Source organism: Amphibalanus amphitrite, unplaced genomic scaffold, assembly GCF_019059575.1.
Source record: "Amphibalanus amphitrite isolate SeventyFive unplaced genomic scaffold, NRLGWU_Aamphi_draft 001359F_arrow, whole genome shotgun sequence".
NCBI lineage: Eukaryota > Metazoa > Arthropoda > Thecostraca > Balanomorpha > Balanidae > Amphibalanus > Amphibalanus amphitrite.
Genome location: NW_024882852.1, coordinates 153,963 through 180,214, shown reverse-complemented (window position 1 = coordinate 180,214; position 26,252 = coordinate 153,963). Strand labels below are relative to the sequence as shown.

Here is a 26,252-nt window from a genome sequence, read left to right as displayed (position 1 = left end):
TCTGCTGTTTGACGTGCTGCTTGAGACCGGCTTTGTGGCAAACCGTTTGTCGCAGTGGCCACAGGGCATCAGCTGGTCGGCGTGCGCCTCATTCATGTGTCGGCTGAGCTCCTTCGTGGTGGCGCAGCGCTCGGCGCAGAAGACGCATTGGAAGCGCAGCAGCGGGTGGGTGCTGCGGTGACCTGTCAAAGGTCACAGAGGAGTCAGTGGAGGCGCTGAGTATAGTGGGATACCGGCGCTCCGGAAGCGAATAGTCGCCTGGCGCAGTCTGGTAAAGCACGCAACAATTCACAAGACCTCACAACAACTATGCATATCACTTTCGACATCAAAAACTAGGTCTTAAACAAGACCCGCTCAGATAAACAACAGTATCATCCACCACGTCCAACACACCACGTACTAGCCAGCATTTCGGTGGATGTGAATGGTGCGTCACAGACGTCGCAGAAGAACACACTCGGCGGTTGAACGGGCGGCTGTGGCGGTGGTGGCAGCGGTGGCGGCGGCGGGGGGTGACTGGAAACTGCTGGTGGTCGGTTGGACACCTCTGGCGGTCGGCTGGTGGCTGACGGAACTGGTCTGGCCACCTGGCGATATAGGAAACAGCACAGTCAAACAGGACGCTGTAGTGCGTGTGAAAAGATCAATAGGTCATGCAATAGGACGAATAATCTATCCAATATCCGTTAAGCACTTATGATAGCGGAAAGAACGCAGCAAAACATGTAACAGTGCAGACATTGACAGACAATTAAAAAGTCGTTGAATAACCTTGGAAATCGATTGGATATTCGCATTATTTGCCGAACATGACTAACTCATTGACCATTGTGCCGTTGTAAAATTCACAGTTTTTAAATCAGCTTTGCATCCAAAACGATTCCATCATAGCTCAAAAACGTTTGTCGCTAATAAATCGCTAATAACGCTACTCGCTAATAAATCAAATTTTGGTGAAACCCGCGTAGAGCGAGACGGATACGCACCGGTGGCTCGGCGGGCACCAGATCGTCCAGCAGACCGACCACGGGCGTCTCTCCTCCTAAAACAGAACACATGACAGTCAGTCAGTGCGACGGATCAGCAGCGTCAGTGATGGACCACAGTGGACGAAACCACTGATGGTCAGTCGACGACATCACAAAGAGATAGTCGAAGCGAAAGATGCTTCCGGCGTTTGCAATCCGGTAAGAAAAAAGATAACGTCACCCGATTTTACCCCTCCGGTGACAAATATCCGTCAATTCACACAGAATATCGCTGTTTCCTCCGGACAACTGTTCTACTTGCCTCCCTGCTGGAGCTGGGTGACATCAGGGACTGACCTTGAATATGATGATCTGCTGGTCTGAGTCCCCGTCCCATATGACTGCCGGAGAGCTGGGGCCCGGCGGTCGGCCCGCGTCTGAACGAAAAGAGAGGACACTGGTCATACCACCGTGCGCGCGCATCCACACATACAAACAGACAACGCCAGGAGCTCGTGCCCGGCGGTTGGGCGGCGTTTGACAAAAGGAGGGAGGAGGGATTAATCACACTGCTGCACACATAGGTGGACAGTAGTGGCTGGTAGGGCATCAGTCCATCCCGTAAGAATATTGGTCAAACATCGGACACTCGGTAATTAGATACCCCGGGTTCAATCCTATTCCGGTGCTCGTCATTAGATTTTCGACGTGGATAGTCTGCGGTACTGGTGGGAACTGACATACTGACACATAAAACTGACACCCGTGCAGTTGGAGTGCGCTAAAATCATTGATAGCGTACCTCCTGGCCCCGAGTCACCCTCCCAACCAGTCTGTAATAGACACTGTCTGCCAGAATAAGAAGACTATCGACAGTGCAACATACCGGAGTCGGCGTCCGGCTGGCTGTAGGTCACGGTGACCAATCCGGTGTCGTCTGCCGACACAATGACGTCATCGGGCCCCGGCTCGAGCTCGGCATTGGCCGCGCTGCCCATCTGTGGCTCGCCGATTGGCTGGTCGTCGAACGGAGGCGGAGCAACGTCGTTCTTATCCTCCAACACGATGGGAAATGGCAGCTTGAATTTGAGTCGCACCTTGGCAAAAAAAAAAAAGATAAAGAAGAGGTGGAATTATGTGATTATGATGATCTTAGAATGGTGATTGTTGAAATATAATACAGCCTATTTGTAAGCGCAGGCTGTAGGACTGCACTATCTTCCACAGCAACTGATGCAGGTCATAGAAAGAAGAAAATTTATTTACCAAAGCATTGCAAACAAAGGATGGCATGTAGCATTTCATACGATTTACATTGTTTGCGCTACCTCACCTCATTCTCATAAGCCAGTTTTGCTTTCATGTTCATCCACAAGATCCAGAAGAGAGTGGCATGTTCCACAAACTTCTGCTGGAGGAACCTGCCAGAAACAAATGAAGCTCAAACTGTATTACAGAGACAAATATGGTATTGGTATTTATCAGTGATCACCAGTCTGTCTACTTTTCATTTCATCTCCAGCCTAAATAGAAAATGAACCATTGAGGCAATTTCCTCCTTTTGCACCCTTTCAAAACTGAATAAATTCATAGAACAAAAGCATGTATAGAAAGAAAACATCCTTCTAAGGTTATAAAGTCTAAACATCAATATTTATGAGACTTTTTAAACAATACATTCATAAGTCACACCCAACCACATGCTGTCAGCCGTCAGGTTAGATTAAGCTATGTTAAGTAAGGTTAGGCCAGGTTAGATTAGGTTTTGTTATTTCTGTTTGTAGTGGTGTACCTGATTTGTAGCATTATATGATTGCATGAACAGAGTTCTAGGATTATATGGTTTGTTACCTACAGGCTACAGCATGGTGTGGTTTTTATTCAAGTTTGAGCTCAGGACGCAAAAGAGATTTCACCACCATTGAAGCAAGTGCTTTCATTCTTTTATTCAACTATTCAAGTGCTTTCTGGAGCTTTCCTCATGAACACTGAGACTTGCTTGCACGAGAAAACGCAACTGACAATCAACCACTTCAACTCGATGGGCAGATGTCTGCTGCTGCACCATCACTTCAATGTGCTGTTGCATCCTTGTTACAGTGGTAACAGCATCAACAACGGACTCACATATTCATATGGCCAGGGGCCCAGGGATTATAAACTTACCAGATGTGTCTCCAGTCTTTTGCGAACTATTTTTGAGAGCTTTGTTATCAAAGGGGTTTTTGTATACATAGTTTTCTCTTGATACAAGCTTTTCGAGTTGATCAGGTGTTTTTGCAGATCAAGCAGGGTACAACTTGAAGGCCCTCCATCCTCTGAAACTTATGAAAAACTGAAACATGCACCCTAGCATTTTATAAGTTTTATTTGAAAAACATACCGACAGATGCAGAATGAAATGCCTGTTCCAGTTCCTAGCACAACACAAACAAAAGCCCCGTTTACATAGGAATTGTTGCAAGTTTGTAGCTCAGCTCCGCCCATTATGTTGCAAAATATGCCAATGGTACTTTAAAATTTACAAAAAATATCCCTTCTAAACATGCAAAGATCAATGCATCGGAATTATCGCAAAATAAATCAAAATGAACTAAAGCCTCGTCAAAAATGTTATGTAAACGAGACAAATTTACCACAGTATATCATGTCGATGTGCTGCCAACCAATAAGAATAACAAACGGGAGTAATACTAACACACTCCTGCGATGTTGTTCTATATACCCTGCCAGCAATAATCACGATAAATAAATAACAGTCGCCTCCTCTATAAATTTTACTACCTTCGCGCCACCAGTCTACTACAACTACTTTGTTTACAATTAGAAACAGCTACAAAACCTGCGCAGTAACTACAATAAGGGAAATCCTTCATTTGAAATAGCTCTATAGCATAATTTTTCCCTTATTTTTGTTTGAAAAAATGATAAATGAAATAAGATGCTTTGAAGTTATTACTCTCCCTGAAGAAATGAAGAAACGGAATCATCGTTTCTTCTAAAAAAAAATCGGAAAAATTAATTCGTGAGAAAGTTTTATAGTTTCCTTCATACAGAGGCAGAAATATGGAAGCACTCGTTCCAAATTTGAAATAACTCGTCGGCAGTTTGAGAAGATTTCGGTCGGGGTGAGGACGATGCTCTGCTAGATATTTGACAATTTTGTTAATCGTGGTGAAGATGTGTTTCAATAAAGGGGCATAAAAGCTTTATGGTCGATTTGAGCGCTAATCTGCCTGGTGGCTTTAGTTAAACGAGAATATGACCGATTGCAACATCAGTGTTTCGGTCCGTGTCCGAGAGCTCATCAAACGCGAGTTGAACGATGACCTCAAGAAACATTGGAAAACAAGCGAAGATAAATCGTTGTTCCAGCTCGATCCTGGGACTGGTAATGCACTTTGTCAACCATATGTCTTCGACAAAGTATATAATGAAGCTGCAACAAATGCAGACGTTTATTCAGGTGAGTTGATTTTTTTTTTTGCTTCAGCTAGCATAGGCTCATGCTCATGGACAAAGGTATGCTCATAGCTGTCACTCTTGCACTCTATTTGTTTTAACTTTTAGGTGCATTTCAGGTAGTATTGATTATTGTTTGAACTCACTCAAATGTTGAGGCTCGAGATGTCAAAACTCTGATTTGCCATCGTTTGTTTCAGGCACTGTTGAAGAGCTGGTCAACTCTGCAATGGCCGGCTTCAACACTACGATATTCGCCTACGGTCAAACATCATCTGGTAAGGAACTCACGGCGTTAGCGCCGACTGCCGTCCGGCAATCCCCGCCGCCTGCTGACGGAGTCTGGTGTATGATTTCACTCCCCCCCCTCCCCCACACTTCGTCAGACGTCGGGGACTCGGATTTCACCCTCCCAGCCCCACACCTCATCAGACGTCGGGGTGTTAGATTTCAGTCTCATAATTCTCCCCCCCCATCCCCCCAATCCCCACCGTCGCTGCTCGACGGTGGTCGGACTCGGATCCTGGCTCCGCCCCCTTTATCCCCCTCGACGGAGAAACTTATGCCCCAGCTTCCGCGGTACGGCCGGTTCTGTCGTATCGGGTCGGGCCCGTCAGGTCATATGTAAATTGTAATCGATCTGTGGTTACGACCGTCACTGCTCGTTTCAATCGTCTATAGCCTCTAACCAGGTAACTGACTCAGGTCGGCGCCGACCGCCACATTGATGACCGATCGACGGGACATACAAGACGCGGTTGGCTTGATGGTATTGCTGGATGCCGGATACGTCAGTTCGGTTCCCTCCCAACATACCGACGTGACACAGGCTGTCTCCATCTGCTGGTCCCTTCTGGCGCTCCCGACGGAGGAACGGACACTGACAGCGTCCTCCGGTGACGTTCTGTCTATTTCAGGCTGTCTGGGTGCATGGTGTGTCCGGCTATGGCATCTGTCGCTCGAAAAACAACAGCATGATCCTTCCATTCGGCACAGTTCGAAGAGACTGTACTCACTGGTTATATGTATTCATTTGCGATCTTACTTAGGAAGTTGTCAACTTTAGTGTTTTTACTTATTTTGTTTTCATTGATTCGTTGATAACGTATCTGATTTAATTGAGACATGTTGCGCATCTTGCAACGTTGCTTTCGTTCGGATATTCATTATGCAAAGGTTTCTAAAAAGTGAATGTGTTAAAGGATTGTGTATTTTTAGATATAATAACTCATTTTTATATAGATAGAGTGCGTGCATGATTACATGTGTGAGGCTGGTTCTGCGGTTCTTCCGGGGTAAAAATCGGTTTAGCGGTGGCCGTTGCTATGTCTGCTTGTTCTGATGAGTGTACTCGTTTTCAGCTTAACTCTCTAGACGGACTCGGACAGCAATGATGTGTTTTCGTTTTCCATCGCACCGCTGTCCTCTCCCTGGTAGTCCCACAGTAGCCAGATCGCCCCCTTGCCGTCAACTCAGTCGTTCCCAACCTGACTGTGTTCGGGCTGGCCGCTGCCGCAGGCAAAACGCACACCATGCTGGGCAACGACTCGGATCCGGGCACCATCCCGCGCGTGGTGCACCAGATGTTCGACTGTATCGAGCAGACGCCCGACCGCGAGTACCTGATCCGAGTCAGCTACATGGAAATCTACCGAGAGGTAAGTGACGTGCCCAGCGGGGGATGGGAGATTCCGGCCCGGCCCTGGTAGAACTCGGCTGCAACAAGTGCGGAAGATGGTAAAATGTGCATTGATGGCAATTTTCGAATTCAGCGAACAGGAAGTAAAGAAGCAGTGTGCATTGTGCAATGCTTTCTGCTATCCCGTATGTCTAAATTTTAACCATGTGCTCGATTGATTTAGTCTCTTATTTAGGAGTCAGTTGTAGTTGATGGCGCATTGGTTATGTGTTACGAAGTTGTCTGCTCATCTAACGCTACGATCTAGTGAGCCGCTCGACAGAGCGCCGCCTGTGGCCACTACCGGCGGCGGGTGGTCTCAGGTATCCACAAACCGACAGGCGGCGCGTACACCAAACACACCGGCAGAACAGTCATATGCAGTGTCGTGGAACGTCTCATCGTCCCCTGATCGCTGCCTCCTCTGTCTTCTCAGGTGGTGGATGACCTGCTGTCTGAGGGACCGCGTACCTCCAAGGGACTCCGCATTCACGAGGATCCGCAGGGCCAGGTAAGATGCTGACTGCAGCAGCCTGCCGCTCCACTAGACTGTGGCGCCTGAGTGTAGGACCGGGGACAGATGGTATCACGTCAGCTGCCGCCAAACTCTGCATTTCTGTCCTTATTCACTGTATTTGTTACGAAATGTTAGCGCTTAGTGTTATATACGCTGTAAATTCGGCATATTTTGCCCAAAAAGATTATGTGACATTCAGCTGCAATATCGAGTGAACCAAAACAAAACATATTGCTGGGAAAGATCAAGCATTTGGGGGTCTCTGATCTATAATAGGCGAGAATATTCGATCCTGGCTCTATCACTAACTTTTTTATCTCAATTTGTAGTCGGTAACTGTCATTGCCACCGATGGGGCGCCGTCTCTTGGAGCGGGCTGCCCCTCAGTCCGCACCCCCTCACCTCCCCCGCCCCTCCCCACCCCCAGGTGTACGTATCCGACCTTCGTGAGCAGTGTGTCAACACGCCTGAGATGCTGCTCAGCCTGATGCGCCGCGGCGAGAACTTTCGCCACTTTGGCGTCACCAACATGAACGATCGCAGCTCGCGCAGTCACACCATCTTCCGCATCATCATCGAGTCGCGCGTGCGTGATGAGGACGGAGATGAGGACGCCGTGGTGGTGTCCCACCTGAACCTGGTCGACCTGGCCGGCTCGGAGCGCGCGCGGCAGACCGGAGCCACCGGAGACAGGTGAGGACGGGGGAGGTGGAACGGGTAGACTCAGACTGACTTATGTGTGTTGGTGGCAGACTGGTGAGTGGGGCTGATAGAACAGTCAATCTGTGTTATGTGACGTTTGTATCGACTTACGCGAAGTCTGCTCGTCTCTTTTGAAGCACTTAATGCCCGTACTGGGCGCAAAATGACCTTGTTGTCGGCGCGCCCTTAAGCCCCAATAAACAAATGACCTATGATTTATCTTTACCCTGACCTCCAGGTTCCGCGAGGGTTGTGCCATCAACTCGTCTCTGTTCGAGCTGGGGAACGTCATCAGCAAACTCAGCGAGGGCGCCCCCTTCATCAACTACCGCAACAGCAAGCTGACGCGCATCCTGCAGACGTCGCTCGGAGGCAATGCCAAGGTCAGGACAGGTCAAGGGTCCTGGTAGTCCTGGGTCAAAGGTCAAAACGGGTCACTATGTGGTAGGCCTTGGTTAGAGGTCAGGCCGGGTCAATGTGCTGCCGAGCTCTTGGTCGTAGGTCAGGCTTGGTCACTACGTGGGATCCTTGGTCTCCAGTTACAAGTCCGATAACGGACGTGTGATGCCATTAGTCAGAGGTCACAGGTCAGGTCACACTGGATCGCTCTTGGTCAGATGTCACAGCTTAGATTAAGTCACGTTGGGATACCAATTACTATCGATCGTGGGTGTGCGAATAAACGTGTTCTCGCCATGTGACATTAATTCAGTCCCATTTCGTGTTGCATTCGCCACACCGTCTGGAATCTCATAACCCCCCCCCCCCCCTGCTTCCCCCTATCCCCTCAGACGGCCATCATCTGCACTGTGACTCCGGCCGCCATCGAGGAGACCCACTCCACGCTGCGTTTCGCCAGCCGAGCCAAGACAATCAAGAACAAACCGCATATTAACGAGGTAAGCTGGTCGCTCTGACCAGACTTCTGCAGAACGAATAACAGAGTTGAATTGGGGAAGCTTTTCAAATTATCGGGGCAATGCTGTGACGGGAACGTGTGTCCCAGAGCAGCGAGCTGTGGTAATTTAATGGGCTGCGGATGCGTTTCTCCTTATGACCTATGTGTAAAGCTGCTGCTTCCTTTGCATCAATATTACCAGACATGGCTTGCTTCATTGGGTACTTATCATTTCGTAAGCTTCATAATGCCGTGATAATCAATGAAGTTGAATCATCCGGCTCATAGTCAAGTCATAGTCAAGATTTGGCTACTGTAATATTCGCACGCTATCTATTGGGTATCTCCGTGTGCGAGAGCTCGTCTCCGCCTATATGGTCGAGTCCCTGCCCCGCTGCTCTCTCCGAAGTCTCACCCCGTTCCCCACCCTGTCTGACCCCGCTCTGTCGTCCGCAGGTGATGTCCGACTCGGCTCACCTGAAGCGACTCAAGCGCGAGATCCACGGACTGCGGGCTGAACTGCAGCAGGCCAAACAGACCAACCGCGCCACGGAGGTGGAGGAGATGCAAATCGCCCTGGCGGAGGAGAGCAAGCGCAACACAGAGCTGCAGGAGCGGCTGCGACAGCTCACCGAGAAGTTGGTCGTCAGCTCGGCTCCCAGCGAGAAACCGCAGCTGCTGGCCGCGTGAGTGCGGGGCGGGGAGACATCGGTGGGCCTTGGTTCGTCGGCTGATGTTGTACACTGCATGTGCTGCTTACCGGGCACGGCGGTATTGTAATTAACATGACCTTCAGTGTGGCTAGTCAGCTGAATCTTGCAACGCATGTGTCCAATGTGCTAATGCATGAGTTTTTGTTTTTTGTTTGTTTGTTTTGTTTTGTTGGGTTAGGCCCTTTCGGTCTGACAAGACCATTGCAGAGCCGGAAGGATTATAGGAATTAGGGGGAGACATTGGTCTGGGCAGGCACCCTAGTGAGTCGCCGGGGCTGAGCTCGTCCAGAGGACAGGCTACCCAGCCCCAAGGCACTCACTGCACCCGGCTACGGGGTGCGCTCCCTCGGGAGCAGCGGTGCCGCTCCAAGGGAGCAGCCCGCATGAGATAAAGTTGCCTGTCCAGCCCGGAAGGGGGTTACGGCGTGGAGGAGAAGGACTTCAGTATCCTGAGGATAGAAGCACGGAACGGTGGTCTATGCTTTGTTTGTTTTGTTGGGTTAGGCCCTTTCGGTCGACAAGACCATTGCAGAGCCGGAAGGATAATAGGAATTAGGGGGAAACATTGGTCTGGGCAGGCACCCTAGTGAGTCGCCGGGGCTGAGCCCGTCCAGAGGACAGGCCACCCAGCCCCAAGGCACTCACTGCACCCGGCTACGGGGTGCGCTCCCTCAGGAGCAGCAGTGCCGCTCCAAGGGAGCAGCCCGCATGAGATAAAGTTGCCTGTCCAGCCCGGAGGGGGTCGCGGCTTGAAGGAGAAGGATTTCAGTATCCTGAGGATAGAAGCACGGATAGGTGTGGTCTATGCATGAGCATCGGGCATGTCTTACATAACCATTTTGATCATGCTTGATCGCGTGTCCTCGAGCTGAAAGCTTACATTATCGCGTGGTAGGTTGAAGGTGGTGCTTGTCTTGTGATCTTTACTCCCGGCGCTCCCCAGGTCCCAGAGGAAGAAGCGGCGGATGACGTGGTGCGGCTTACAGCGCAGCCGCCAGAGCCTGGCACCGTTCCAGCGGCCGCTGCTGCTGCCACCTGTGGCCGAGCGGTCGGACTCGCAGTTCGCCGAGCCGCCGCCAGACGTGAGTGGCGCGGGGAGACCGGCATCGCGAGCGCAAAACGCTCAGCTGTGATTATGGTTAAACTTTTATGGTATGAGTGAAAACCTCTCTTATTGTCCTCACTTTCACCATTCCTATCCTCCTGCTTTCCGACAGGAGGCGGCCGGCTCTGTGTTCGTCGCGGACGGGGCCGGGCCCGCGCCGCCGCCGGTCAGCCGCGTCACGTGTAGGAAGCGGCGCGCAACCAGTATGGACGCGGCGCCGCAGCACTCGCCACCCATCAGCGTGGACGCGGCGACGCAGACGGTGGAGCTGCCCCCGCCCCCTCCGCCGCCGCTGCCAATCGACCAGGTAAAGGGGAGAGGGAGAGATCACACAGACTGGTGCCCCCCCCCCCCCCTCCCCCAGTAACGGAGAAAGGGTGAGAGACATGGACAGCGCCTCGAGCACACGGCACTTCATACTGTCGGATAGCTATGGTACCTAGTCTGGTACCTACCAGGTAGATGTGAAGGCGTTTGGAACACGTGATACGATGTTGTGTTCCGTACGGCTCGCTCCGAGTTAATTCCCAAATTGCTCACCCCGTTGATGCGTTGTGCAGCTGCTAGGTGAGCCGCCGGCCGGCGTGACCCAACGCACAAATGATCCGACCGTGTCCGTGTCACGATTTAGAAGTTGTGTCCACGGCCCGTGTTACGACTAACAGCCCGTGTCCGTTCTGTTCACAGGAGGGTCGTCACCGCAAGAGGCGTCGCGCCGGCCTCCACCTGGCTGGATCCGAGAACCGGCTAGCGCCGCTGGACGACATAGCAGAGGAGGGACAGACGGCTGCGGCAGGTGGGTGCGGTCACATCATATTAGCAAGGTTTGCTCGCAACAGTAAATTTATTTAAAAAAATATATCCAGCTGTCCAATTAGAGTCACCGCATCACTTTTTATGCATTTTTTCCTACCTCGTTTTCCAATGCGTTCTCAGTGATCCCTGCAGCAGCTGTCGTATTATCTTAATTGGCTGAGACTTCTCCCGCAGTGTCAGCAGCCGCGGCTCGGTTGCTGAGCGGAGGGTGCCGTCAGGCGATCCTGAGGCTCTTGTCTGGCCGTGTCTGTTCGATTGTCGCGCGAAGAGCGTTGCTGGATGTTTGACCCGGGCTTCATATTCTGACGGTGGTCTCTTCTCTCCACAGACGAGGGCGGCGAGGTCGAGCTGCTGCGGAAGGAGGTGGAGCAGCTACGTCAGGAGCGTCAGGAGGCCGCCAGCGCTGTCAGTCGCCTGGAGCAGGAGCTGACAGCGTCGTCTGACACCGTTTGCCGTCTAGAACAGGAACTGACAGCCTCCAAGGAGGAAGTTCAGCGGCTGTCTTCTGCCACTGAACTGGCTGACACCGTCTGCCGTCTAGAGCAGGAGCTGACAGCCTCGTCTGATATGGTCTGCCGTCTAGAGCAGGAGCTGACAGCCTCCAAGGAGGAAGTCCAGCGGCTGTCTTCTGCCACTGAACTAACGGACACTGTCGCCCGTCTAGAGCAGGAGCTGACAGCCTCGTCTGATATGGTCTGCCGTCTAGAGCAGGAGCTGACAGCCTCCAAGGAGGAGGTTCAGCGGCTGTCTTCTGCCACTGAACTAACGGACACTGTCGCCCGTCTAGAGCAGGAGCTGACAGCCTCCAAGGAGGAAGTCCAGCGGCTGTCTTCTGCCACGGAACCTACCGAAACTGTCGCCCGTCTAGAGCAGGAACTGACAGCCTCCAAGGAGGAAGTCCAGCGGCTGTCTTCTGCCACTGAACTAACGGACACTGTCGCCCGTCTAGAGCAGGAGCTGACAGCCTCGTCTGACATGGTCTGCCGTCTAGAGCAGGAGCTGACAGCCTCCAAGGAGGAAGTCCAGCGGCTGTCTTCTGCCACGGAACCTACCGAAACTGTCGCCCGTTTAGAGCAAGAGCTGACAGCTTCGTCTAACATGGTCTGCCGTCTAGAGCAGGAGCTGACAGCCTCCAAGGTGGAATTCCAGCGACTGTCTTCTGCCACGGAACTTGCCGAAACGATCTCCCGTCTAGAGCAGGAACTGACAGCCTCCAAGGAGGAAGTCCAGCGGCTGTCTTCTGCCACTGAACTTGCAGACACTGTAACCCGTCTAGAGCAGGAGCTGACAGCCTCGTCTGACATGGTCTGCCGTCTAGAGCAAGAGCTGACGGCCTCCAAGGAGGAAGTCCAGCGGCTGTCTTCTACTACGGAACTTGCCGAAACGGTCGCCCGTTTAGAGCAGGAGCTGACAGCCTCGTCTGACATGGTCTGCCGTCTAGAGCAGGAACTGACAGCCTCCAAGGAGGAAGTCCAGCGGCTGTCTTCTGCCACTGAACTAACGGACACTGTCGCCCGTCTAGAGCAGGAGCTGACAGCCTCGTCTGACACGGTCGCCCGTCTAGAGCAGGAGCTGACAGCCTCCAAGGAGGAAATCCAGCGGCTGTCTTCTGCCACTGATCTTACGGACATCGTAACCCGTCTAGAGCAGGAGCTGACAGCGTCGTCTGACACCGTCTACCGTCTAGAGCAGGAGCTGACAGCCTCCAAGGAGGAAGTACAGCGGCTGTCTGCTACGTCGGATAGCTCAGAGCATGACCGATCTTTGGCTGAAACTGTTCGTCGTTTGGAGGAAGAGCTGGCTGCCTCTAGGGCGGAGAACGAACGTCTGGCGTCCGCACTCGAGGTGCAGGCGGAACAACAGACAACCGCCTCGGCCTGCGGCACGCATGAGCCGCAGAGTGGGATGCCGGCTGGCGAGGAGCAGTCCGCCCTCGCCCTGCGACTAGAGGAGCAGGACCGCACGCTGCAAGCGGCCGCTGCAGACAGAGACAGACTAGCCGACACAGTGCAGCGTCTGGAAACGGAGCTGGCCGCGGCCAGGGAGGAAGGCCGTCAGCTGGTCTCTGCGTCTGAGGCTGCCGAGCTGAAAAATACCATCGAGCGACTCCAGTCGGAGCTGGCCGCCGCCAAAGACCAGCCACGGCCTCTTGACTCGACGTCGTCAGACGAGAAGATGGAGACCGATGACAATCTGGTGGCTAACCTACGCGAAATCATCGTCTGTCTGCAACGGCAGTTGGCTGACGCTAAGGAAGTAACTCAGCGCGAGGCTTCCACGAGTCCCGAGACGTCCGTGCCGGCCACGGCTGAGGTACAGAAAACCATCGCCCGTCTGCAGCAGCAGCTAGCGGCAGCTGAGGAGAGACAGCGGCTAGCGGGTGCCATCGGAGCTCAGAAAATGGACGTCGGAGCCGAGGAAACAGAGGCCGGAGCTCAGGAGGCGGACGCGTTAGCTCAGGATGCGGCTTCCGGAGCTCAGGAGACGACTGTTGGAGTTGAGGAGGCGACTATGGGAGTTGAAGAGACGGACGCTGTAGCTCAGGAGACGGATACTGGAGCTAAGGAGACGGATACAGGAGCCGATGCGACGGCTGTCGGAGCTCAGATGACCGCTGGCGCTGAGGCGACGGATACTGGAGCTGAGGAGACGGACGCTGTAGCTCAGGAGATGGCCGTCGGAGCTGATGAGACTGATATTGGAGCTGAGGAGACGATTGCCGGAGCTCAGGAGACGGACGCTGCAGCTCAGGAGACGGCTGCCGGAGCCCAGGAGACGGACGCTGTAGCTCAGGAGACCGACGTCGCTCGGTTGCAGGAGACCATCGTCAGCCTCCGACGGGAGCTGGCGGCTGCTCGGGCCGAAACGGAGCAGCTGATGGTGACTACCGATTTGCAAAGGGAGAATGACGACGCCGTGGCAATGGAGACGATCGACAATCTCCGCCGCGAGCTGGAGACGGCCAGGGAGCAGGCGGAGCAGCTGCTGACGGCAGCGACGGACGAGTCGCTGGAGGCGCTCAACGATGTGCGCCGAGAGATGGTCATTGAACGCGACCGACAGAACGAGGAGCGGAACCTGATGCGCCACGAGCTGCAGATGGCCAGACAGGAGGTGGCGGAGGGCGCCGCTGAGGAGCTGCAGGAGGCGGAGCAGGAGCTGGAGACCGCGCGTCAGGAGATCGAACGCCTGACGGAGGCCGCTGAGGAAGCTGAACGAGCGCGCGTTGCGCAGGCAGAGGCCTTTGCCGCGGAGAGGGCCGAACTCGAGAGAGGTTTTGGCGTGGTACAACGCAAAGTGGAGGAAATGGAGAGGTCCGTCGCCGAACAGACTGAGCTTATCCTTCACCTGCAAGCTAGGTGCGCCGCCCCGCCGGCCGCCGATGGCCAGCCGGAGCCGACTGTAGAGGAACACGCGCCGCCAGAAGACTGGCCAGAATCCAACTCCGACTCCGAGCCTTCCGAGATCGACGACTCCGAGCCTTCCGAGGTCGACGACTCCGAGCCTCCCGAGGCCGCGCGAGAGATGGATGCTGAGGTGACGACGGCGACACAGCGCCAGGAGGATGAGATCGCAACTCTACGCCGGCGTATAGAGAAGCTGCACGGGGAGCTGTCCGCGGCTATCTCCGAGGAGAAGTTCCAGGCAGCGGTGGACGAGCGGCTGCGCGGCGTTGCTGAGGGAAAACTGCATGAGGAGCTAGAGATCGCCGAAAAACGCTGGCAGGCAGAGAAGGCCGGTCTTCAGGTGCAGCTAGAGACGGCCAGAAGTGAAAACCAGGCGCTCGCGGTTCGCCTGAAGGCGGAGGCGGAGCAGGCGACCGAGCTGGCGCAGGCGGAGGTGTCGCGCCTGCAGCGTCAGCTCGAGGCGTCCCGGGCGGAGCTGCGTGTGCAGGTGGAGCAGACGCAGCGGCAGGCTGAACTGGAGCGCGCCGGTCTGCACAGGAAGCTGGACAAGGCGTGCGCTGAGCTGGCCGCCCTGCAGGCGCAGCTGGTTACAGAGGCGGAGGCGGCCGCGCAGCGGTCCGCCGCCGAACAGGCGACCGCTGAGGAGGCGCGGCGCCGTGCACTGACCGAGGACCCGCGCCAGCCGGCGCCGGCGCTCGGCTCTCCCAGCCTGATGCCGCCGCCGCCGCCGCCCGGGCCGGCGGACGCGGCCGACGCATCCATGATGGACATGTCGCTAGATGTGACTGTCTCAGGACTGTCCCTGTCGGCGCTCCGTCCGCCAGCGCCGCCCGCCGGCGAGGCCGTCTCGCTGTTCGACGAGCTGCAGTCGCTGCGCCGACGCTCGGCCGCGCCCACGCCCGCCCCCGCCGCCGCCCCGGGAACACCTGGCTGTAACGCGTCCCAGCTGCTTAGTGAGAGTATCGAAATGGACGAGTCATTGGCGGCGGGCTCGCCGGCTGGTGACCGCTCGGTCTCGGCCGGCCGCTCGGCTCTGGCCAACCAATCGTCGCTGAGTGAGGTGTCCGTGCTGACCCCCGGCGTGACGCTGGACCGCAGCCTGTTGGCGGCCGACGTGGCGGCTGTGTACGAGGAGCTGCGGCGCCTGCAGCAGCAACTGACAGCCGGCGGTGACTCGCCCGAGCAGCGGGTTCGCCAGCTGCAGGCGGAGCTCGAGCAGCGGGACGAACAGCTGCGGCAGCTGCAGGCACAGCTGGATCAGCTGCAGCGGCCAGCGGAGTCGGAGGAACGAGCCGAGAACGAGTCTGCTCTGTCGGTACCTGATTTGTCACAGCTGAACGATCACTCAACAGCCGGTATGAGTCTGACTTTGGAAGATGATGGTGAGGAGGGTCCTGCGGAGCGGAGCGGAGAGGACGAGAAGCCTGCCGACGCAGAGTTGTCTCAGGAGGCTCCTGACACCGCGGACCGGGCCGAAGTGTCACCAGACTTGGCCTCGGAAGTGGCCAAGGCGCGCTCGCTGCTTGCCGAGCTGGCTGGCCTGCCGGCGGATGGTGGCGCATCTTTGCTGGAGCTTATCCGAGCGCTGCCCCGTACTGACACCGCCGCCGAGTCAGACGCCGGCGTAGACCCGAACGTCACCTGCAGCGGGCCGGAGCCGGCGGAAATGACGTGCGTGGTACAGGCGGCCGATCTCGACCTGACGTGCGCGGACCGACCGCAGTCGGACCCAGAGCCGAGTCCCATGGAGCTGACCTGCGTGATGCAGGCCTCCCAGCTGGACCTGACGGCGGCGACCGGCTCTGACGAGAGCGCCGCGCCGCTCGAGATCAGCGTTATGGACAGCGGCGAGCAGCAGGCACCCGAGGAGGTGACGGTTCAGTTCGGCGACGCCACGCTGGCTGATCTGTCCCTCGCGCCTCAGCCCGAGCGGCCGGAGCCGGGGACGGCTCTGCGGCAGTCGCGTCAGGAGACGGACGACGTCAGGAGGCAGCTGTTACAGCTGACGGAGGAGCACCAGAACGTGCAGACGCAGCTGGCAGGACTGACGGCGGAGAAGCGGGCGTTGGAGACGCAGCTGGAGACGGCTTCGGCGGAGAAGCAGACGCTGGAGTCTCAACTGGAGGTGGCTTCGACGCAACAGCAGACGCTCGAGACGCAGCTGGAGACGGCTTCGGCGCAGCAGCAGCAGGCCAGTGACCAGGTGGCGGAGTTCCGGGCTCGCGTGGAGGAGCTGACCACCGAGAGGGACCGGCTGGCGGCTGAGCGAGTGGCGCTCGAGCGCAGAGTCATGGTCTCTGAGGAGGACGCCAGTGAGGCCGAGTCGCGTCTCGCCACCGTCGAGGACAGCACAAAGAAGATCGAGGCGAACGTGTGGAGTCTGCTGTCCCAGCGTGACGAGCTGTCCGCTCAGCTCGAGCAGGTGACCGTGGAGAAGGACAGCCTGGCCGTGGAGCTGGAGGCGGTGACGGAAGAGCGGGAGGACGTCTCGTCCCAGCTGAGGGAGGTCACTGCCGAGAAGGAGGAAATGTCGGTGCGTCTGGAGCGCGTCTCCTCGGAGCAACGAGCTGCGGCTGAGCGGCTGAGCGCCGTGACTGCCGAGCGGGACGCCGCCGCTGCGCAGGTCACAGAGCTGACGGAGGGACACCAGGAGCTGCAGCGCCGTATCGAGGAGGCGCGCCAGCAGCAGGCTGAGATGGAGAAGCAGCAGCAGCAGCTGGCGGACCAGGACCCGGCCGCTGGCGAGACAGCCGATCAGCTGCTGCGGCGCCTGGTGGCCGCGCGCGCCAGTCTGGCCAGCGCGCGCGCTCAGCAGGCTAATGAGCGAGACGTGGCCGCCGGCCTCCGTCAGCTCAACGAGCAGTGTCTGGCCGACAACGAGTCGCTGCGCGCGGCCACGGCGGCAGCCGAGCAGCGACTGGCTAAGCAGACGGCTCAGCTGACCGAGCTGCGCGCTCAGCTGGCCGGCCTGGATGAGCTGCGCGAACAGCAGCATCGCGACAGCCGCGAGTGCGAGCGGCTGCGGCGCACACTGCAGGAGGCTGAGGACACCGACCGCGAGCTGACTGCGCTCTCCGCGCGGCTGGTGCGGGCAGAGGAGGCCGCCGCCGCCGCCCGGCGCGCGCACGAGATCGCCGAGCGGAGCGCCGCCGACGCGGCTGCCGCGCTGGCCGCCGCCACCGCCGGCCAGGAGCAGCACGAGGCGCTTCTCTCCGCGGCTGAGCAGCGCGCCGAGCGGGCCGCCGCCGAGCTGGCTGAGGCCCGCGCTGAGGCCGCGGAGGCGCAGCAGCGTGCTGACGAGCTGGCGCCGCGCCTCTCGCGCGCCGAGGCAGAGCGGGACGAATGCCGCGCGCTGCTCTCTGAACTAGAGGAGCGCACCGCGCGCGAGACGGAACGGCTGGCGACGGCAGCGGCCGAGAGCAGCGGTGACTGCCGGCAGGCGAGCCGCGAAATCAGTGACCTGCGCGAGATGCTAGCCAGTCGCCAGGAGGAGCTGCAGTCGCAGGCCGCCTGTCTACAGAAGGTCCGATCCAAGCGGCAGGAAGCCGAGAAACTGGCCGAGACGCTGACCGGCGAGCGTGACGCGCTGGCCGCCGAGAAGGCCCGGCTCGAGTCGGAGCTGGCTGCACTGACTGCCGAACGGGACGAGCTGACCGCCACCGGCGCCGCGCTGAGGGAGGAGCTGTCTACCGTGCGCCAGGCCGCCGACGACCTAAAGACTAAACTATCTGAGACGAGAGGGCGTCTGGAGCGACTGCAGCACTCTGCGTCCGAGCGTCAGTCGCAGCTGCAGTTCGAGCTAGACGAGAGGGAGGTGGGCCTTCTGCACGTCCAGGAGGAGCACGAGCAGCTCCAGCAGCAGCACAAGCAGCTGCAGCAGCAGCACGAGAAGCTGCAGCAGCAACACGAGCAGCTCACCCGGCAGGACGGGCAGGCGCAACAGCGCCTTATTCAGCTACAGGTGCGTCCACTGTTACTTTGCACGAGCTTCGTACTGCAGGTTACTATCGTATAGATCATTTTGAATCCTAGTTGTTAATGTATATTTAATATTTACCCGTGTGTGATAAATTACGTAGCAATGAGACTAGATGCACCAAAATGTATGTAGGTACACTAAGTTTTATTCGAAGCGATGGTATTTGATATGCCTTATTCACCTGGGATCGATCTGATTCACACACTAAATTATCGCAGGCTTCGTGCTCCAATCGCAGTGTCCCTCCCGTGCTGACCGGAATGTCGGCGCCTGTGCCCTCCAGGGAAGCCTGGACCACATGACCGAGGTGCTCGCCTCCGTGAGATCGGAGGCGGAGGCGCGGGTCGCCTCCCTGGCGGCTTCCCACGAGGCGCAGGTGGCGGCGCTCTCAACGGAACGGGACGAGCAGCTGGCAGCGGCTGCGGCTGAGCTAGAAAACCAGCGGACATCCGCCGCGGCTGAGTTAGAAAACCAGCGAGCGGCAGCCGCAGTTGAGCTAGAAAACCAGCGGAAATCTGCTGCGGCTGAACTAGAGAAACAGCGGACGGCGGCCGAGACCGAGCTAGAAAACCAGCGGACAGCAGCCGAAGCAGAACTAGAAAACCAGCGGACTGCGGCCGCTGCAGAACTAGAAAAACAGTGCGCCGCAGCCGCGGCCGAGCTGGAGACTCTGCGGAAACAGCTCTCTGAGGAGTACCAGAAGGAACACGACAGGCTGTCGGCTCTGATCAGCCACGCCGAGGACGCCCTGCAGCAGGTGAGGCGCCAGACCCGAACCCCTCTTAGTGTGTTCAGTCTTGTCGCGATAGATAGTGGTAGCCTGACGTACCCTCTCGGCTCTTGAACTGCTCCTTTTGGCATTTATAAAGCGCTGGTAATGGAGGTAATTCTATGGAGAAGCTTCATCTATAGGTCGAGGTCGAGATATTATTTATGACTCTGAATTTGTACCTTTGTTAGGCGCGCGCTCAGCTCTCGGAGCGCGACCAGCAGCTGCGAAATGAACAGGCGGCCGCTGTCGAGCTGCGCCGCCGGCTGGAGACCGAGACGGCGGAGGCGGCCGCGCGGCTGGCCGCCCAGAAGACGAAGTTCGAGGAACAACAGCAACAGGAGTACGACCGGCTCACCGGCATGATAGCCGAGTGTGAGGACGAACTCGAAGAGGTGAGATAAACGGATCAGCTCACTGAGGGAGCCCAGTGAACACAGTCCCAGTGACACACTGCACAGTGCACAGCCAAGGGTAGTGTTCTCGTCATGTTCGTTCAGTGTTCACCCTAACATCGTCCCGTGCTCGTATGTAAGTAATATTTTTTTTCAACTACTCGGGGAAGCAAACTCTCTGTTGGCAAAGTTTGATAAACGCGGATAAGTCTGCGTCGATATATCATACACCACCAAAAACCTAATCGAACTTTAGAATACTTTTTACGCTACCTCATCACTTATTCGTTACCTGATTCTGATGCCTTCTCTAACGCCTCGTCCACTGCTATAGGAGCGTAACCAGCGGGAGGAGCAGGTAGCCGATCGGGACGCCCAGCTGGCCGAACGGGACGCGCAGCTGAAGGAGCTGCGCCGGCAGCTGGAGAGCCGCAGCATCGACTCGGCAGCGGCGCTACAGGCGGAGCGGGCCGAGACGGCCGCCCAGCTCGACCGCTACCGGCGGCAGACGGACGAGCTCTCCAAACTGGTGGACGAGGGCAAGGCTAGGCTGGCAGAGGTGGGTCACAACTCATAGCCCACAGGTCACATAATTGGTCACCTCACTAACTTATTGGCTTCACTTACATACGTACTAATTTACTGCTTAAAGTAGGTGCCCACAATTGGCTTCGCCTAACCTAGGGCTCCTATCCCGTACCCACTACCGCCGCGATCCTCTTTTCTATCTACCTTTGCATGCTTCTGCCTATCGTATCAGGTTTTAAATGTTGAAAGGTTTCGGCTGGTTTGCGGAGATGGCATTGCCCGATTCCATGGTGTGAGCGTTCTAACACCAGCATCGAGCGAGCGAGCGAGGTGAGCGATGTTTTACGTAGAATAGTAGAAATTTCTGAGTAATCTCATACTCAGAAATTTCTGCTTTTTTACGTTAGACTTTGCTCGCTCGTAACCAAGTATTGGACTATTCCCGATGCATATGGGTGAACCCTATAACCCGCACACCGACGGGGGTCCGCGCCAACTTAGAACCGACGGGGGAAGGGCGGATATCCGTCCGCCCCCCCCCCTTGAGATCTCGAGAACGAAGTAAGATAGCGACAAGCGGTAAACGGTATGGGGTACACAGACACACGGACAAGGTCTACAATTTTTACTGAGGTCTTTTTCAGGTCAGGTCAAAGATGACGTCACGGGGGTCAAAAAAGTCAAAATAGCGGCGCTAGATTTGAAGAGCGTTTTTCTCGAATAACTTTCGAAGTATCCAAGCTAGGAACAATCAACAAACCAATAAGTAATAGCACCATCGTCCATCGTGATCCTCTCGTCGATCCGCATCGAAACATATAAATGTTGACCTCGGAAGGTCAAGGTCAAAGGTTGACATCAGGTCACATGACCTTAAGGTCATTATGTACATATATCATTCGATGCGATTTGACGAGCTGAACATAATGAGGCCATCCGCGCGGCTGTATCTCGTTTTTGTAAGTTATTAGCAAAAAAAAAAAAACTTTGGTGACCTTTGATGATGTCACACGACCTTACAGTTGCCCAAGGGCAAAAGGCCTCAAGGTGGTCATGGTTGATATATGAAGTCATTTATGTGTGAGATGGAAGCAGATTATTATTATAGCAGTGCTCATTGAATGCTACAGCAGCTTTCCTGTTAATCAACTTCCTGTTGAGTGACTCAATCTGCCGAACGATCTTTTTATGTTCTTCGGTATGTTCAAATAAGATGTTACCGATGCTCATAATAATAAGTACTTTTAGAAATGACATTTAAATGACCTTATCGTTCGACGCGTTTCGTATATTCCCTATACATTTTCAAGAACAAAGGTCAAATTATTTTTAGGTCGCTCGACGAAGTTTGAAATTATATCACCGCGCTCGTGAATGGCTATCATAGGTATTTTTAGTAGCGGGCATTAACATGTATAATATCTAAACTAAATCACGCATCTTAAATGTGATAAAATAAAACACACATTTCAAAGTCACGATAATGAAAGACACATAAACTAGAAATGACCTACAAGTACACACACACTAGAAATGACCCGATTATTATGCCTGACACACGTCTTATGTGGTCAGGCGGCACCCGTCGTATAGCTGTAGAATACCCCGAGCGTTCAGCTGCCGATTTATGGCCGGGTCTCTCTCCTTGATGAGGATGGCCTCGAGGGCGACGAGACGCCGGCGGTCTCGAGCCCTTCCGACGATGGACGTGTTGGCCACGATCTCTTGTCGCGTCAGTCGGGTGTTGTGCTCAGTCTCGGTGTGCTGCTGTGGTCCGCCGCTCTGCAGATGCAGGGTCAGTCGTCGGGACAGAGATGTGGTGGTGAAGCCTATGTAGCCACTTTTCGGTAGAAGCGCGCAGTCTCCTTTGGTGCATTTATGGTATATTAACTATTCCGAAGTCATTTATGGTATATTAGCCATTCCGACGCGTTTCAGTGGAAAACAGGGAGTTGATTTTCCCCCCATTGACTTATAATGGGGAGGTCAAGAAATTGCCCTGACCTTAGGTCATCGATATCAAAATTACGAGATACTCAAATTGCAGCTGCTACTATTGACCTCATTACATCCTGCAACTTTAGGACTCCGTCATCTACTGTAGCTCTGACACGGTGACAAAGTTGCAAAAAGTGATTTGAGGTCATTCGAAGTGACCTGGTGGCTTGACCTTGAAAGCTAGGGGTTGAAACTTGCACACAATGTGTAAAATTGATTGGGGAATAGTCATGCCAAATTTCGCGGCGCTACGCGTTGCGGTTCTCCCGCTATTTACGAAAAACCTCAGGGGGCGGATATTCGCCCCCCCCCCGTCGGTGCCCGGGCTTATGCACGTGCCACGTGCAAAACGAGGTGTCAGTTTTGTAGCTGCAAATTCGTCGCAATAAAACTGCCCTTAGCCTTTTTATATGCAAATCATTCTGTTCTCCTGACTTGCGTTACATATATGTTACATATACGTATAAAACAGTAATGAAAGAATATATTCTTTTAGAAAAGTCTGAATAAGGAATTCATGGAAATGTGACGTAAAAGGATGCCGGCATTGACCAATGCTGCTGTTTTCAGATTTTTTGCGTGTCTGCTGCTTTTTTTCTTGGTTGACTATTCGTTCGTGGGTCGACTTTTTCTGTATTCCTAACTGTTGTGAACGATTCTTTAACCTTTCTGCTGTTTTTTTTTCTGTCAGGCGCGCTCGCAGCTCTCGGAGCGCGACCATCAGCTGCTAAATGAACAGGCGGCCGCTGTCGAGCTCCGCCGCCGGCTGGAGACCGAGACGGCGGAGGCGGCCGCGCGGCTGACCGCCCAGAAGGCGAAGTTCGAGGAACAGCAGCAGCAGGAGTACGACCGGCTCACCGGCATGATCGCCGAATGTGAGGACGAACTCGAAGAGGTGAGGCCGCCATCAGCTGAAGCTCACTGAGTGTACCCAGGGAGAGTAGGAGGAACAGTTCCAATAATCAGCGCACGGTAGTTTACACGTCTCGTGCTCTTACTGTCTGACATTGTGGCTTGTTTTTAACCTCTCGGGGAAGCAGAAACATTACCTTTGTCAGTTTGGTTTGGTTTTGTCAAGTTTGGTGAAGACGGTTATATCTGCGTTGATTCTACCAAAAAAGATGATGAATGATTTCTGAGATAAAGCGTGGATCATCATGTCGACACCTACCTCGCTGCTTATTTGTTATATGATCCTGTGCTGCTGTCTCTTACTCGTCGTCCGTTGCTATAGGAGCGTAACCAGCGGGAGGAGCAGATAGCCGAGCGGGACGCCCAGCTGGCCGAACGGGACGCCCAGCTGGCCGAACGGGACGCCCAGCTGAAGGAGCTGCGCCGTCAGCTGGAGAGCCGCAGCACCGACTCGGCGGCGGCGCTACAGGCGGAGCGGGCCGAGACGGCCGCCCAGCTCGACCGCTACCGGCGGCAGACGGACGAGCTCTCCAAACTGGTGGACGAGGGCAAGGCCAGGCTGGCAGAGGTGAGTCACAAGCGCCCGGCGCCGTAGTAGGTGCCACTTCGGTGCGTAAGAAAGCAGGAGGGAGTACAGGACACGTCGCTTGATCTCTGGGCCTTGTGACTTCTGTTGGCTGGTCCCTGTCCCGTTCGTGGAACCTGCTTTGACCTGTCTCTGGCCCCTCTCAGGTCACTGAGCGACTGGCCAAGCTGATAAGACTGTTGACCTGCCCTGGCGCCGCCCCTTCCCCGTGCTGACGCCGCCCCTGCCTCTCCCACCCAGGTCACTGAGCAGCTGTCCGAGCGGGACAGCCAGCTCTCGGGACTGCGCGCCGAGGTGGCTCAGCTGCAGGGCGAGATCCGCCAGCTGGTGGTGGAAAAGATGGAGAAGGAGCAGCAGCCGGCGGCGCCGGAGGCGGGCGGCCAGCCCAAGGAGTCGGTGTCGCAGCTGAAACAGCAGCTGGTGGCCGCCGTGGGCGCCAGGAGGGATGCCGAGCGACGCCTGGAGCTGCACGATCTGCCCAGCAAGCGCCAGCTCCAGGTACGGGGCGGAGCGTGGTCATATGCGTCACACTGGGTCTGGTATTCTGATAGGGGACGGCTGGATATGGGATGCTGCTCTGAATATACTTGTGATGTGATGCCGGTGGCTGATTGCAATTGGATACTCAAAGCACTAAATCACTGTCTGACTTTTCAACAACAATATGCCAAAGTCTGCTGTCGACTTTTAGCTGAACGTCAGGGCGTCTTTTTTCATAAGCATGGGTTCGCCTTTTCTCTGTCAACTCAGTTTTAAGCGGCTGGACGCACGCTTTTCACACTCATTTTTTTTTTAGATCATCTGAATCTGTTGGCAGGCAAATTGTAGTTATTGTTGTGTGCTGTGTGTAACTCAGCGTCCCTCTGTCCGGTAGTCGGTACAGCTGGAGCTGCAGCGCGCCCGCGCCGAGGTGGAGGCGCTGAAGAAGGAGCAGCAGCAGCTGATCGCCAACAAGCTGGACGAGACGGCGGCCGTTGGTCGCGCCGACCGCCTGGGCCTGGCCGGCCCGTCGGCCGCCGAGGGGCCGCCCAGAGGCGAGGCGGGTATCGTCAAGACGTTCATGCTGGCCGAGATGGAGGGCTACGCGGGCCGGCTGGAGCGACAGGTGAAGCGGCTCACCAAGGAGCGCGACAAGTACTGTAACGCGGCGCACGCCTACCGCGCCCGGCTGCAGCTGGTCAAACAGGGCAAACCGGACCCGGGCGCGGCGCTATCACAGCAGGACAAAGGTGAGCAGCGCTCCCGAAACTCGGCACTCGGCCGGAGTTACGATGACGTTAGCGTTAGTTTTATAGCGTTAACGTTTGTCGCCGATGTTAGCTCCTAAATGATATGAATGTACCAATAAACCGAAAAGTTTTTGCAGCACACATTCTCACAAAATTATGAATTAACGGTGAGTTTGCGTGCTCAGTGCTGATTACGGCGGGTTTGCTGACCACTGTGCGCCGCTCTCTCGGCAGCTGCCGCTGGACCTCCTCCCGAGGCCGTAACAGCTGAGACGTCCACCTCGGGCGCCCCTGCCGAGCGGGCGTCCAGCGCGGGCGCCCCCACCGACCGAACGTCGGACGGCAGCCCGGAGCGAGCGTCCCGGGCTGGGAGACGACGCGGCTCGCCTGACGACCAGACGCCCGAGGCCGGTCGGCCGGCCGGCTCGGGCCGTCGCGCAGCGCACGGGCTCGCCGAAATGTCGACGAACACGCCCAGGTGAGAGCTGCAGCGCACTGGGGATGACTGTCTGTCTTTCTAGATGCCTTATACACGGCGGGTATACATGTCTTTCTGTTTGTGTATGTCTGTTTGGCTGTTTATTTCTTGTGCATCATTCTTGCATCCTGCCGCTCGTCTTCCGCGCTCCCTTCCCTGGCTGACTCTGTATGGCTTTCTGTATATATTTTCCTTATTCCCTTCCCTCCCTTCCCTGAGGTCTGGCTGTCTATTCTCTATGTTATATGTATATCTCCCTCTATGTTTCCCTTCATTGACTGACTCTCCTTTCTGTTCCATCAGCGTTGCGCCGCCGTCGGCCAAGCGAGCCGCCGCCTCCCCGGGCCGCGTGTTGACCAGAAGACAGCGGCGGGAGCTCTAACTGGGAGCTTTAACAGTGAACTCTAACGCCGCGGGCTCTAACGGTGAGCCCTGACTGGGAACTCTTATCTGTGAACTCTGATTACGGTGCGGGCTCTAACGTTGAGCTCTAACGGTGAGCTCTAACTTTGTGAACGCTAACGGCTCGGACCACCGATAACCGGTGGGACATCAGCCGTGGTCGTTCGCATAACCCACGGCTACCTGATAAATGAACACCGCCCGTGGAGTTACGAGCAATGCGGTATCCTTTACCGCGCTTATGTAGTGGTTGTAGATTCCCAGTCCACGCTGTCCGTGTCTTCCGCTGCCGTCTTACTTTTGTCTTACTGTCGCCTTTGCGTGCGTGAAGATGCGAGTCTGTTGGTTGAATGTTGGTGTGGATTTTGTAAATTGGCATTAGAGTGGACCCCGGTGTTTGCGGAGCTATGTGAGGTACTGCAACGCGGTAAGCATATGGCATATGAGTAATGCCACACTTGTGTACAGTAGTCCGGAGATTCGTAATGCTCACATAGCGTGTAGTATGTGGCCTTTCAGCTCTGCTGCGGAGAAGCTGAGTGTACAACTGTTGCCACAGTGTAGTGTAGATGTAAAGAATAGATCCGATCGGCTTTGAACTGATCTCATTTTCATACATGTCCAGAAAATGCACACAGAATAGCCTAGATCCGTGCAGCGGAGCGTTTTGACCGTCCAGGTCGGTAATACATTGTTACTGGCGTATG

The 26,252-nt window shown here is 55.6% G+C and overlaps 2 protein-coding genes across 2 annotated transcripts; one reads left to right on the top strand and one right to left on the bottom strand.

Moving 5' to 3' along the window:
• Positions 1 to 31: 31 nt before the first annotated feature.
• Positions 32 to 3,295, bottom strand: LOC122372422 (protein enabled homolog; the record flags this gene model as incomplete). Its single annotated transcript, XM_043349571.1, has 7 exons — positions 3,138 to 3,295; positions 2,305 to 2,392; positions 1,858 to 2,068; positions 1,325 to 1,408; positions 990 to 1,045; positions 404 to 590; positions 32 to 182 (listed from the first exon to the last, which is right to left on the bottom strand). Coding segments are annotated over exons 2-7 (725 nt in total), but the record flags the coding sequence as incomplete, so codon positions are not given.
• A 783-nt stretch (positions 3,296 to 4,078) lies between these two features.
• Positions 4,079 to 26,252, top strand: LOC122372425 (centrosome-associated protein CEP250-like). Its single transcript, XM_043349578.1, has 21 exons — positions 4,079 to 4,437; positions 4,634 to 4,711; positions 5,952 to 6,091; positions 6,548 to 6,622; positions 7,056 to 7,321; positions 7,569 to 7,713; positions 8,122 to 8,229; positions 8,685 to 8,914; positions 9,885 to 10,023; positions 10,159 to 10,353; positions 10,734 to 10,842; positions 11,191 to 18,230; positions 18,532 to 19,005; positions 19,209 to 19,412; positions 19,747 to 19,971; positions 22,630 to 22,833; positions 23,173 to 23,418; positions 23,677 to 23,934; positions 24,311 to 24,665; positions 24,900 to 25,143; positions 25,447 to 26,252. Exons 1-21 carry the CDS (start codon positions 4,233 to 4,235, stop codon positions 25,523 to 25,525), a joined length of 11,019 nt encoding a protein of 3,672 aa, XP_043205513.1. The 5' UTR covers positions 4,079 to 4,232; the 3' UTR covers positions 25,526 to 26,252.

Excerpts from the sequence above, each read along its gene's own strand:
- LOC122372425 (XM_043349578.1), top strand. The coding sequence starts at position 4,233 with ATGACCGATTGCAACATCAGTGTTTCGGTCCGTGTCCGAGAGCTCATC. Across the intron at positions 4,438-4,633 it reads AAATGCAGACGTTTATTCAG|GCACTGTTGAAGAGCTGGTC; the intron begins GTGAGTTGATTT and ends CGTTTGTTTCAG. Across the intron at positions 25,144-25,446 it reads ATGTCGACGAACACGCCCAG|CGTTGCGCCGCCGTCGGCCA; the intron begins GTGAGAGCTGCA and ends CTGTTCCATCAG.